The following is a 12,849-nucleotide window of genomic DNA, read 5'->3' as shown; positions in this document are numbered from 1 at the left end:
TTTTATTGTAGGAATGAAATATAGCAAGACTTGCATTGCCTACTAAGAAAGTTAGTAGCCGGTAGTCAATGGGTTAAGGTCTATAACTCACACTGTTGAGATGGAGTGTTCTGCAAGACCACTCTTAGATTCTTTTTCATGGTGTTTTGCATCATAAATATGTTCATTCCAGGCAGTATACTCAATATACTAACATCAGTAAGGCAGAAGAGGATTGCTGCCCATTCTTACCAATCCTTATATTGATAAAATCAGATCAGTCTGCTTTTCAAAATAGGGTTCACGGTCACCCACCACACTGTTTCCGGTACTGCATTTGCCCGGACTCTCCAGCATATTCCCTCCTCTTCTAATGGAGTACGAGAGTCTTTACCACTTACCAGCTCCAAGCTGCTGGGGTGGTGGACCATAGAGGCTTCCTCCTGAGTGTGTTCTTTTCCATTCTGTTGAGGGTGGTGGTGTTCTACCAGTATAGATGGTGTTGAACCCTCCTCCTACTGTTGTATAGACTATTATTTCCCATTACCAACTAGTTTTGGACAGGAGTTAATCCACCAATAATGGAAGTTCACTCCTCCTTCTGGGGACTGGATATATCATTCCCAGTTCCATTAGTTTGAGGATGGAGTTGTTTGCAAGACTTTATCCAGGCTTGCCCTATTCTCTCTATCTCTGAGGCACTTTCTGCTTTTTATCATATGTGCCTCTTTGTCACCCATTTAGCAACTATGTTTTTCATCAAAGGTGAAGAGTATACCTGGTTTAGATGTGGTGCAGTCTCCCATGAGTGTGTTTTCTCTTCACAGAGATGTCACACTCCATGGGCTCTCGTTAGATGCATTCTGAAGGAGGCTAGTCTAGGTAATGTTACACTGGTTCCTCCACTAGAGCAATGTGGGATTCTAGCTTTTATGTGAGTAGACATAAGGTATTGTATTGGAAGTTATTATTTTCCTACACAGAAAATGTATTTCTGATAGACACCTCTTCTCACTCTTCCCACCCTTCCTCCCCTCTTATTGTGTTTTTGTTCTTGGTGTCTAATCTCGAAGTGAGGTTAGACTAAAAATCATGAGAGAACTAGCTGCATCAGGAGAGTGTGTTGCACTCCTATTGGTGAATGGTTGTCGCATGGTTATTTATATGCTACAGCGCAGCTACACCATGTTAAACATGTGGGGTAGGTGGGAGTATCAAGACTAGTGGTAAATGAAAATTTTGAACATTATAGAGTTCAGTAATAAGCAGCAAAAGCTTTTATGTGAGGGAAGGTAAGTATCTATCCGAAATATCTTTTTTTTTGTATAGGAAAATTAGAACTTTTTTTTTTTCCGTCTTAATATCACCTTTAGGGTTAACAAGTCATGTTAACTATGACATTATAAATATCAGAATATTAAAACAAGTCTAAATTTCTTCATATTGTAGTTTGCTACTTTTACTCTTTTGGTTCAGTGGTCAATTATTTTATTGAATTACTCAATAAAATAATCCCTGTTACTCTCATTACTAGCTTTTCCTAACACTTGTTTCTTGAACTAGCTAATGCAATGACCAGTATTTTCTTAGGACTGTTTTTTGTACTAAGTATAGTGTGAAAATCCAGGTTACTATGTGATAGTTAAATCAGTTAAAACAGTTATGCTTCTGTCTTTATCAGTGTTTCTCCTTACTAGCCATATAACTAGTAAGAAGACCATATCACTCTAGAGTTTGCTTCCCAGTGTTCATAATAGTAATGTAGTGGTCTTTTATGGAATGTTATGTAATTTTTAAGATTAGTTAGATGCATTATTTTAAGCCCCATAGTTGAGCAATAAAATAACAAATGAATTATTCATCTTTATAGCAATTCCAACCAGACTTCTGACTCATTTCTTATAAATATGTGGTAATTCTAGTTTTTTCGACAATTCTTCATTCAGAAAAGTGTAGTAATATTTACGGAACAGGAGGTTTAACAGAATATATATCAAGGAGCAAATCTTTGTTTCTGGCCATGACTGAATTTGCAGTAAGAAAGAGACTGGAGACACTGTAAAACAAAAGTGCAAAGTAATATTCATTCAATATCAAAACAATTGAAGTAGACAAGTACAATTTAAGTTTGATTGCATCTTTTGGTCACAGAAAAGGAGTTCCAGATTTTCTATGTTGTTCTCAAGATGTTTTGTAATAGACTGTCTCAGATAGAAAGAGCACAACTATATAACAAATAAATTTGTCATCTCCTCCCAATATTAGCATATATGGAAAGTCTTATCCATGTCATATTTGGTCATCCCAAAGTAAAATAGGGAATATGCAATTTCTATAGGTATCACAAGACTCACCAACGGTTAAGATCATTGCAAATATCTACACAGCAATCTTCCCCACAAGGAAGTATTTGTGACACCTAGAGCAACAGCAATGCAACACCTACCTAGCCAGCTTTCTATTGTTAAATCTATATGTGCACTGAAATATATATATATGAAAAAAAACTTATTTATTGGCAAAAGATAAATGTTTACCCAATGAAACTAGAAAAGGAAAAGAAATATTATCCTTAGTAAGCATCCATACTATAAATATCCTTTGTCTATGCAATGTTTTAGTAATACTCAAAAAATTAACTTAATACTGGATATAAGAATGCTTAAATACTACATAACGTAAACATTTATTGATCATTCAGTGTAAGTATGTGTTAAGGATTTGTCAAGTTCATTCTTTTAGTGTTTTGATGACATTAAACCAAGAGTTTAATCTAATTGAGAATGTCATTGAGTTTCTAGAAATAAGGCTGTTCAATTGTTGGGTTTAGAGTGTCATTAAGATAACTAAAGACAATTCTCAATGAGTCAGGAGAGTTTAGTGTCACGTAAATTAAAAAAGAAGTTAGTTAAACAGTGTTTTTTGAATTATTGTATCAACTTGTAGTTTTTTAATAATTATGGCGAGGAGGTCACATAAACAAAGTATGAGTTATAAAGTAGGTTTAATAGATTGTGATGAATTTCAGATGAATAATGCATTCTTATGTTATTGTTGAGTTGTGGAATGTAAAAGTAGTGAGCTGTTACAACTTTATTATCTCTGAAAGTAATTTGTGAAGCCCATAAGAAGAATTCAAAACCCAGCTTAGTATTTCAACTATAGGTGTTTATGATAATATTATTATTCTTATATCTTGGATTTCAAACCAAGGATGTATAGAAATGGTGTGACAGATCTTTTCTTTTTTTTATTATCACAAGTTTTTGTCCAGGAGGCTCTTTGTTCACTACAGAGATGCCAACTTGGCAAGGTTCAGAAGTGTTCAAGTGTTGAGAGTGAGATAAATATATAAGCTTGTGCACCAAAGGCACATTACTAATGGTTCTTAATTGTTTAACATTCTCACTTTATAAACATCATCTAGGGGATCTGGTAGCTCAGAAAATTATGGAGAAACATTTTAAGACAACAATTCACATATGTTACCTTATAAAGTAAGAAAATTTCAGTTTTTTTTGGCTTTGCGTGGGATTTTAATCCAAAGTTCAGTACGTGATATTTCGAATATCTGTTTTTATCAGAACTCATAAGCATGACTAGACCTGTATCAAATCAATATTTTTGTGAACTGTTTCAGGGATTAAAAAGAAGTATCACATTGTTTTACACATTTCAGTGTGACATCCTTAGATTGTTTTGGTGCACAATAGAATCTATGCTTTATTCATGAAGTGAAATTATATGTAAATAATTTAATGTAAAATGTCTAAGCTAGTAGCTTCAGAAGGGTATTGTTTGCCAAATGGATATAAAGAAATTTTTATGTTAGAATTTAGATTTCAAACCATTAAAAGTTTCCTTCTTGGAAATGATGCATTCTTTGGTTCGTCTTTATTGTTTAACATTCTCACTTTATAAACATCCTTCCTGGGAAAGATCTGTGACATGTTTCTTGAGACCATAAATCTACTTGTGATGGTATTGGGAATTTGCCATGAACAAAATATATGTGTGCTATATATGACATCCAAGGCTGTCATATAATGGCAACATGCCCCTGGACTAGCATGTGTGAAAAATGTTCTTGTAAAAATTGTACCTTCTTGTAATTAACATGAATATACATTTCATTTGCAATATGATTAAAACTGATTTTCTTGGTACTTATACATGGGGATTTTTTGTGAAATGTATGGCAAAGTATATTTTTGTTTGTATTTTTTACAGCACCATTATCAACACAATCACCATCACTACCATAAATACACCATAAATCCTTCTTCGCCTTTCCATCATTCTGATGCAGGTCAGTTTTTCAATGGAGATGCGCAAGAAGAGGCTCACCCAGTTGGTGACCAGTACTGTCAGACATCTTTGTATTCTCGGGCTTCTCGAGACTCTGGACGCTCTAGTGACTCTAGCTCAGTCTCTCAAAGTCAGAACACTTTGAAAAGTAGTAGTTATGCTGGAATTAGGTGTGTTGACTGTATGCTCTAATATTAAAAGCTTATTTGTGTCTGATATTACATTGGGATTTTTTTCATCTGTATGTTTTTATCAGTTTAAGTCATTTGATTTGTCTCTACTGTTTATGTAAGGATATTTAGTTTATACCTAACTCTTGTGATTCATATCTTCAGCAGGAAACATGATTCATCTGCTTTTGCTGTTTCATCTGCTTTAAGTGACCCCTTTCAACCAGCATTCAGACATTGCTTCAACACAGAATTCTCTCAACAGACTTCACTTAACCCAGAGCATTTGAATTTTCTGGGCTCATGGAAACACCACAGTATAGACTCTTCATCCATAAGAGAATGGGATTCAAATTGCACTCCAGCTTATAAAGACCATGGAAGTTGGCATTTAGGAAGATCACAGCATTTGGAACATCTGCATCGGCGGCATCACAGTGAAGTGGTATCATCTAGTCAGAGAGAAGATGCTGTGCTTTACAGGTATGCAGTCTCTGAGAAATTTTCCACAAATAGAAAACAACTGTCCCAAAGCACAATTGCTAGTCCATCAGCGACTGACATGAGCCGACTCAAGACCATGGAATCAAGTGCAGAATCCTTCAGAAAGAAACATAGCTCACCTGGAAGTTCCACTCTGTCTTCAGATTCTCCATTCCAAGGATCTGAAACTAGCCATGAGAGTCATGGGCAGGCCTTAACAAGAACTAAATGGACAAACCAAGACAATCAAGAACCTCCATGCCTCTCATCCAAAAGGGATGATGAGGATGATGTTTCTCTAGAATCTTACTTTAACAATTCCTTTTTGAGCAGTTTCCAGCAAGATAACAGAAAATGTTCCCACAGTGTTGAACAAAAACCAGTACCCTTGTATAATAACCTGGACTATCCTGCTTTGTGGGATCATAACATCGATAACCGTTCTTACTTACTGCCGTTACAGCACTACTTAATGGAACAAGCCAAGTTGTTTGGTTAGTATATGATAAATTGTGGTTAGTTTAATGTGAAAAGATCAAACTCGACAGAACATTTAGATGAATTTTGTCAGTATTCATAACAGCTGTCAATCTGAATTATAAGAAAAAACACTGCTCTTAGTGAATTTTAATGCCTTTAGTTTTAAACAAGAAAGTAATTTAACATTATCTTGCATGTTATTTTCCCTGTTTTATGTTTGTGTTAATAAAAGTACATAATTTTTCCAGTGGCCAAGTCTTGATTAAGATCATAAAATAATTTCCAGTTTAAAATTGATAAATTGTTAGTCTTGAAATGATTACTTGTAAAGCAGTAATAATGTTTTTTTTAGGATTATTATAATGAACCTTTTTTTTTTATTCTGAGCATTCCTTGAGAACATTATCTAAAATTTTACACCCTTGAAAAGTTGGGAACTTGTTAATGATTACTTGGTACCAATTAATAATGTATTTTATAAATATTGAATCTCCCCATTATATTAATGAAATAAATATAGAGTAATTAAAGATTGTCTAAATGTAAAAAAATAAGTTGTTTAATATAGTTTGGAACTAAAACTCTATTATAAGAATATGTTACAATTAACAGAACCAACTCTGTGTAGTGATGTATGTGATATCTTTACTGTGGTATCCTAATTAGAACAAAACTGACCTTTTACAGCTTCATTAAAAATACTTCTTATAATAAAATATTCATATATATATAAATATTTATTTTTAATTTTATTTTCTTGGCTCTCCAAGTTGCTGTATTCAGCCCTTTCTCCAGATTCCTGAAGCTGATTGGCACACTGTCACAACTGTTTCATAACTCAACAGAGGTTGTACAAAGACTAAATAAATATAAACCAGTATCTATTTACTTGCAGGCAGTAAAACTTGGATATAAACCAGTATCTACTTACATGCAGGCTGTCAAGCCTGAATATAAACCATTATCCATTTATATGCAGGCTGTAAAATCTGGATATAAACTAGTATGTATTTACATGCAGGCTGTCAAACCTGGATATAAACTAGTATGTATTTACATGCAGGACTGTCAAACCTGGATATAAACTAGTATGTATTTACATGCAGGCTGTCAAACCTGGATATAAACCAATATCTATTTACATGTGGGCTGTCAAACCTGGATATATATATAAACCAGTATATATTTACATGCAGGCTGTCAAACCTAGATATAAACCAGTATCTATTTACATGTGGGCTGTCAAACCTGGACATATATTGTCCTCACTCCTATAGCTGAATCACCTGATTCTGGTCTCTCCTTTATTGTATCTGTTATTCTAATTGTATTACTTTCATGTGACTCAAGTGTCCTGTTTCTGTGTACTTAGTCATTGGTTCAGTTGTTTTTAAAGATCCCTTCTTTGATGAATTCCTTCATTAAAAAATGTGGGTGAATCTCTTAGATGAAAATAACCATAGTTTCTTTATTATAATAATTCAGCAGTAATGAGAGACACCCTAAATCTGGGTTCCCTCCACTTTTGTCTGTTCTAACTAACCATTTCTTTGTGTTTTTGTTTATTTTACCACAAAGAGTTAATTCTGGTATTCTTGAAATCTAGAGATCCAGTTTTTTCTGCTTCTTTGAAAGTTTGTGTGTAATCTGTAAGTTGTTTATTAAGGTTTAAGTTTCCTTTGTCTTTTTTTTCCCCTGGGTTTTAGTTAAAGAGATATCATCATTAGACTGCCATTAGTTTGTCACCCCATCCTGTGAACTTTTAAGCAATTTACTCATTCAGATGGGATATTTAATCCAGTTGAATGCTTATTGCATTAACTTTTGATATGATAAGTGAATCATCAAAATAAGATGCTGGTAATGCCTCATTTAATAAGATTTTAAGGTAAATGTTACTCAAGTGTTGTTCACTGTATTATGTGTTCATTTGCTGTGTTCATAGGCTTAATCTTAGCAGTCTTTACTAATTTTTTACATATTTACTAGAATTCTAATGACTGTCTCAGTTGAAACACCATAAAATTAAACAGCGATGCCCATGAGTGGATGTTTTCTGTAAACTTTCTACCAGTGTTAAGAGCACTTTTAGAAAATAACTTGTTAACAGAACTTGACCTTCAAGAAAAGTACCCTTATAGGCTTGTAATCACTGATTTGACTCTTTCATGTGCTTTATGGAATGTCAATCACTTGTACTACCACACATGTTTTGGATGTTACAGATGTTTGATATACAGGAAGGGTGGGTTCCTACACAAGGAATAACATTGAGTGCTCATAGAGTTGTTTTTCTATTTAATTTCACTTCATTAATAATAATGCCATTATTTACCCACAGGATAGTAAAACTTTTGTTAGATTGTCAGAAATTTAATACTGAAGTTTTTTGCATTTGTTGCAAAACAGAGGGGTTGAGGATCACTTAACATGGCTATTAATCCATCGTATTTTGTAACCAGTTGATATCAATGAAATGTAGTAATTTTTTTTTTTTACTATTTAAGTTCCATGAAAAGGAAATGTGGTTCTCAGGTAGAAAAAATTTTGAAAACAGTCAAGAGCCATGGCAGCTTTTTTTTTTCTTGTTTCCTATCAAGGCTACTTGAGAAAGTAATGCTCATTCTTGGGACATTTACTAAGAGCAGTTATTTGCTATGTAGCTAAGCTCTGTGTAACGAACTAGTTAATATTTGCCCTAAGCAACAATGATTTGGAAAAGAAAAATTGTTCCACACTCAAGTTACAAACCCAGCTACACATACTTAATAAGTTATTAAGTAAGTTAATACATTGTGTTACACAGGTTTTAAAGCTTTGATTGATTTGCTTCTGACTGGGTGTCACTATCCAGCTTTCTTTGCGTGATGCTATATAGTGGGAGGTTGTGATAATGTAGTTGGAAGTTTGATAATTTAAAGAACTCTAACTTATTTCAACACTATTCTTTAATCACTTAATTGTACTTAAAAACTAAAAATTATGTCTTCTGATAGTTATTTGGGTTTGGTCTGATGATCCATAAATTTATGGACAGTAAGTAAAAAAAAAAGTCAAATTTTAATACAATCTTCTAAACTTGTAAGTAACAAAAAATGTTTTATTTTAATGATGCCGATAAAAAAAAGGGTGAATGTTTGTATGTCAGTTAAAAAAATTGTTAAGGTTGACAACCCTGGAATGATGAGATAACCTGTTGAGTGCCAACCCTAATTGTGAAATTGTTTTTGCAAATGATATTAAAATAATTATACAAACATTTTTTATAATATTAATATGATAACAATGATTGTAAACATTTCAGGGTACAAGTTTGGAGACCTTTATTGTGATGACAAGGATTCTTTGTCTCCAAGTGATGAATCAGAAGGTAGGCATAATGAAGATGATGACTTTGCAGATGATGAAGGAATGAGCCATCAAGACTCATCATCTCAAGAATATCTAGATGAGACAAGGTTTTTAGGCTATGATGATGACAAGCCTCTTACTCCTCCATGTCGGTCAAAGAACAGAGCCAGTCATAAGTTAGTAGGTAAGAAAAATAGAGGTTATATTAATCCATTTTAGCCTTTATATCTGTTAATTAATTTGATATTAATTAAATTGAGCAGAAAAACAAAAATTTCTAAAAGTCATAAACCTAAAATCAGTTTATATGAACATAATAAACAGTCATTCAAAACTTTGGTTTAATTTTTCAACACTGTTTCTAAGTTTTATAACTTTATTGTTATAAAGACCTGAGGCTAGAAATGGATTTTGGTGAAAGTGACAATAGCAGCATCTTCTCAACATCTTCTCCAGTGTTACAACACCGTAGTGGACCTGCAACACCATCCTCCCTGACATTGAACACACAACATGCCTCTCTTTGTCGTAAGCACTCAGAATCACCCCCTCTCTACTCCCCTGTACTTGAGAAGTCTCAGGTATATTTGCTTTGATAGTCTTTGTCAATATATGGATACTTTTTATGGCAGCAAAACAAAACTTTGTGTGATATTTGTAGATTAACTAATTATTTGTAGTTGTTCTCATCTTTTCTGTAACTTGATGCAGCAGCAATAAATAGAAAATTTCCAGCCCTAAAGCATATGTCCTTTAGTAAATAACAGTTTACTCTTGTCTAAGTTTGTAGAAGCTTTCCATTTATTTCATAAACACAATAAATTTGTTTATATTATGTGGAGGAAGAGGCATTATACTAAATAGTTCAGGTCACTATGCCTTTTCTTTTGTATGCAGTCTTTCCAGCCAAACATGGGTCAAGCAACTAACCAGCGTCCATTGTCTATGATGGTTTCTAGCATGACAGAAGGTATTGTCTCAGGAAATGTAATCCAACCATCTTTTGATAGACAAGTAAGTAAGTAGTTCAATAATATTGGTATTATTTACTTAATCAACTTTCTTTACTCCAGTGGTGTTTATTTTTGTAATCTTAACAAAAGCAAATTATCAAATTGAATTGTTAATTTTTTGCAAAGGTTTAACTCCTTAAACCTGAGTGAATGCTGCTATTGTCCAGTTGAAAATCCCGATTTACCCATCAGACTGTGTCAGTGTCTGATAACATTTACATCTATTTGGCTGAAAACTAATTGAAACCATGTTATTATCCACCTTTTATAAATAGACTGGTAATTTTATAAGGTATGGTGATAATTATTAGAACATCATGAAAATAATTCTGGCAGAATGTACAAACAATTGTGGTTTTAAAATGTTAGGTTGTCTGATTTTCTACTACTCAAACCAAACAACTCCAGTAATGCATAACTTATCTATTTTACTCATATTTTTATGTAGGTTAACAGAAAAAATTGAAAACTGCTTTATTATTTAGAGTTATTATTATTTATTTCAAGCTGTTATATCGGGGGTGTTTGTTGACAACCTTAGAAATATAATAACAGGGGGTGTGGAATTTTAAAAAAAATTTCTCAAGGGACAAAATGCTACAAAAATCTAACTGTCCTTTGTTAAAAATTCTTCTTTACCCTTCGCCAGCCCACAAAATGTAGAGGATAACTTTAAGGTTTTTGCTTTTATTTAACATTGAACACAATCAGTACAGTGCCATTGGCATCTCAGTTTTGTTAGAGATGGTGTATACTACATTTGTTCATGTATTTTGTAGTTTAACATTTATTCATTTTTTACAGTACAGAATGTAGAATACCCCACATGTGAACTGACAAAGAAGTCATGATTTACAGTAATGCTGCCACAAATTAAAATAGTATTTAATATATATATAAAACAGTTTAAGGCTTTTTGTAACTTTTATTATGTTATATATATTCTTCTAGAGCTAGCAGTAGAACTTTATTGGGCTCCTAATGTAGACAAAAGCAATGTAATAATATTGTTGTATTAATTTAAACATGTTTGTTACTGTGTATATTACTGGGGGTTTGTGAATTAAAAGAATATGTATATTTATGTGTAAAGGTCTGGTTTAAGGTTTAGAGTGTATGTTTTGTGTTTATATGCTAGTTTTATGCAGTTCAGAATTTTCAGGAACTTATGTGGTTCCCTAGAAATCTGCCTGAAGTGTTTTTCTAGTAATAGAATGAACAATGGGAAAAAAAAACAACTAGATGTCCAACAGCCAAAGTATAAAAGTAAAACTTGTTCACCATGCTTCAAGTGATAAGAATTCCACACCCCAGAATGCTATGCAGATCATCTTTTACGGTGTTGAACAGTCCTGGATTCGTGAAGATATATTTATCATTATATGGGGTGTGTTGACAGCTACAGAACTATGATGATATGCCAATCATTTTCCAAGGTGTGTTAACAGCTCTAGAATATTTTGAATATGCTGACCATCTTTTAGGGTATTTACAGCTCCAGAACTATGGCACATAATGGTCACATTTCAGGATGTTGACAGCTCCAGAACTCTGTCAATATGCTGACCATCTTATAGGGAGTTGAGATCTCCAGAACTATGGCAATATGACGGTCATCTTTTAGGGAGTTGACAGCTCCAGAACTATGGCATTATGATGTTCATCTTTCAGGGTGTTGAAAGCTCCAAAACTATGGCAATATGATGGTCATCTTTCAGGGTGTTGTCAGCTCTAGAATTATGACAATATTGTGGTCACATTTCAGACTGTTGACAACTCTAAAACTATGGCAATATCATGGTCATCTTTCAGGATGTTGTCAGCTTTAGAATTATGACAATATTGTGGTCACATTTCAGACTGTTGACAACTCCAAAACTATGGCAATATTCTCACCATCTTTCAGGGTGTTGACAGCTCCAGAACTATGGCAATATGCTGACCATCTTTCAGGATGTTGACAGCTCCTTAACTATGATGTTACAGTGGTCACCTGTCAAACTGTTGACAACTACAAAACTATGGAAATATGATGATCATCTTTCAGGGTGTTGACAGTTCCAGAATTATGACAATATGATGGTCATCTTTCAGGGTGGTGACAGCTCCAGAACTGTGGCAATAATATGGTTATCTTTTGTGAGGTTGGCAGCTCTAGAATTATGAAAATATTGTGAATATCTTACAGGTTCTTACAATAGGGGGTTTAAAATCCTCTGAAATCTGCTAATAAATTTTTTGACTGTTAAAACAAGGCAACAGTAACACTAGTTACGTTCCATGTAGAAAATGTTTCAAGCTGCTTGAGTAAGGCATTGTTACCACCAATAATTTTATTTAATGATGATATTTCAGGTTTTTAAAATGAAGTATTAATAGGTTTAGCAGTGTAATTTAACTGTTGATAGTTTTCAGGTTTTTGAAACAAGATGTTAATATAATCAGTAATATTAAATGTACAAAATGTTTCAGGCTGATAGCAAGATGACCACTGGTTTTTACTGGAATAAAAAACCACCATCAGAAAGTGACATAGAGAAATATGCTCAGGACAACTTCAATAGACACAAAAAGGGAATTTTCAGAAAAAAATTTACAATTCAAGATATGCTGACATGGTCAAAGGTATCCTTTTCATATTAATATAATTATATAATATTAATTATTACATATTTTTTTATCATTTATACTAGCATAAACACCACCATACAGACGGCCGTTTGTGCTACTATTAAAAAAAAATTTAGAAAAAGTGAACATTTTCTAAAAATGGATCTTTTTGGGAAGTACTGCACAGGAAAAGCGCTGATTGTGCTGATATAAACTGTAATGTTTTTATATATTAAAGTAGTATTCTTTATTGAAATATAACTTTTAAGAACTCCATTTTTTTAGTACTGTATTTATAATTTACATCAATAAAGATATAATCAGACCCTCATGTACAGTCGTAGTGAAAATCGTGTGCTTGTTGTGAGGAAAGTACTTTTATTTAAAATTGTGTTCTGTGATAAAGAAATGGTTGTTGCACAACCTGTACTTATTTTTATAATTGTCTGAATCTT

The 12,849-nt window shown here is 33.1% G+C and overlaps 1 protein-coding gene across 3 annotated transcripts in view; it reads left to right on the top strand.

Annotated features, from left to right (window-relative positions):
• LOC106459788 overlaps window positions 1-12,849 on the top strand; it is a 70,495-nt gene that overhangs the window by 37,790 nt on the left and 19,856 nt on the right. For 2 of the 3 annotated variants that reach the window (XR_002610630.1, XM_022386335.1), the window contains exons 6-11: window positions 4,210-4,457; window positions 4,623-5,434; window positions 8,725-8,955; window positions 9,162-9,352; window positions 9,669-9,785; window positions 12,257-12,409. Coding sequence is in view for 2 of the 3 variants with exons in the window: in XM_022386335.1 (XP_022242043.1) it covers window positions 4,210-4,457; window positions 4,623-5,434; window positions 8,725-8,955; window positions 9,162-9,352; window positions 9,669-9,785; window positions 12,257-12,409 (1,752 nt within the window). In the remaining variant the exon portion in view is untranslated. The remainder of the gene's footprint in view (window positions 1-4,209; window positions 4,458-4,622; window positions 5,435-8,724; window positions 8,956-9,161; window positions 9,353-9,668; window positions 9,786-12,256; window positions 12,410-12,849) is intronic. The other variant, XM_022386336.1, reaches the window with a different exon arrangement.

The sequence above is a fragment of the Limulus polyphemus genome, unplaced genomic scaffold (assembly GCF_000517525.1).
Source record: "Limulus polyphemus unplaced genomic scaffold, Limulus_polyphemus-2.1.2 Scaffold661, whole genome shotgun sequence".
In the NCBI taxonomy this organism is placed as follows: Eukaryota; Metazoa; Arthropoda; class Merostomata; order Xiphosura; family Limulidae; genus Limulus; species Limulus polyphemus.
This window is presented reverse-complemented; position numbering and strand designations above follow the sequence as displayed.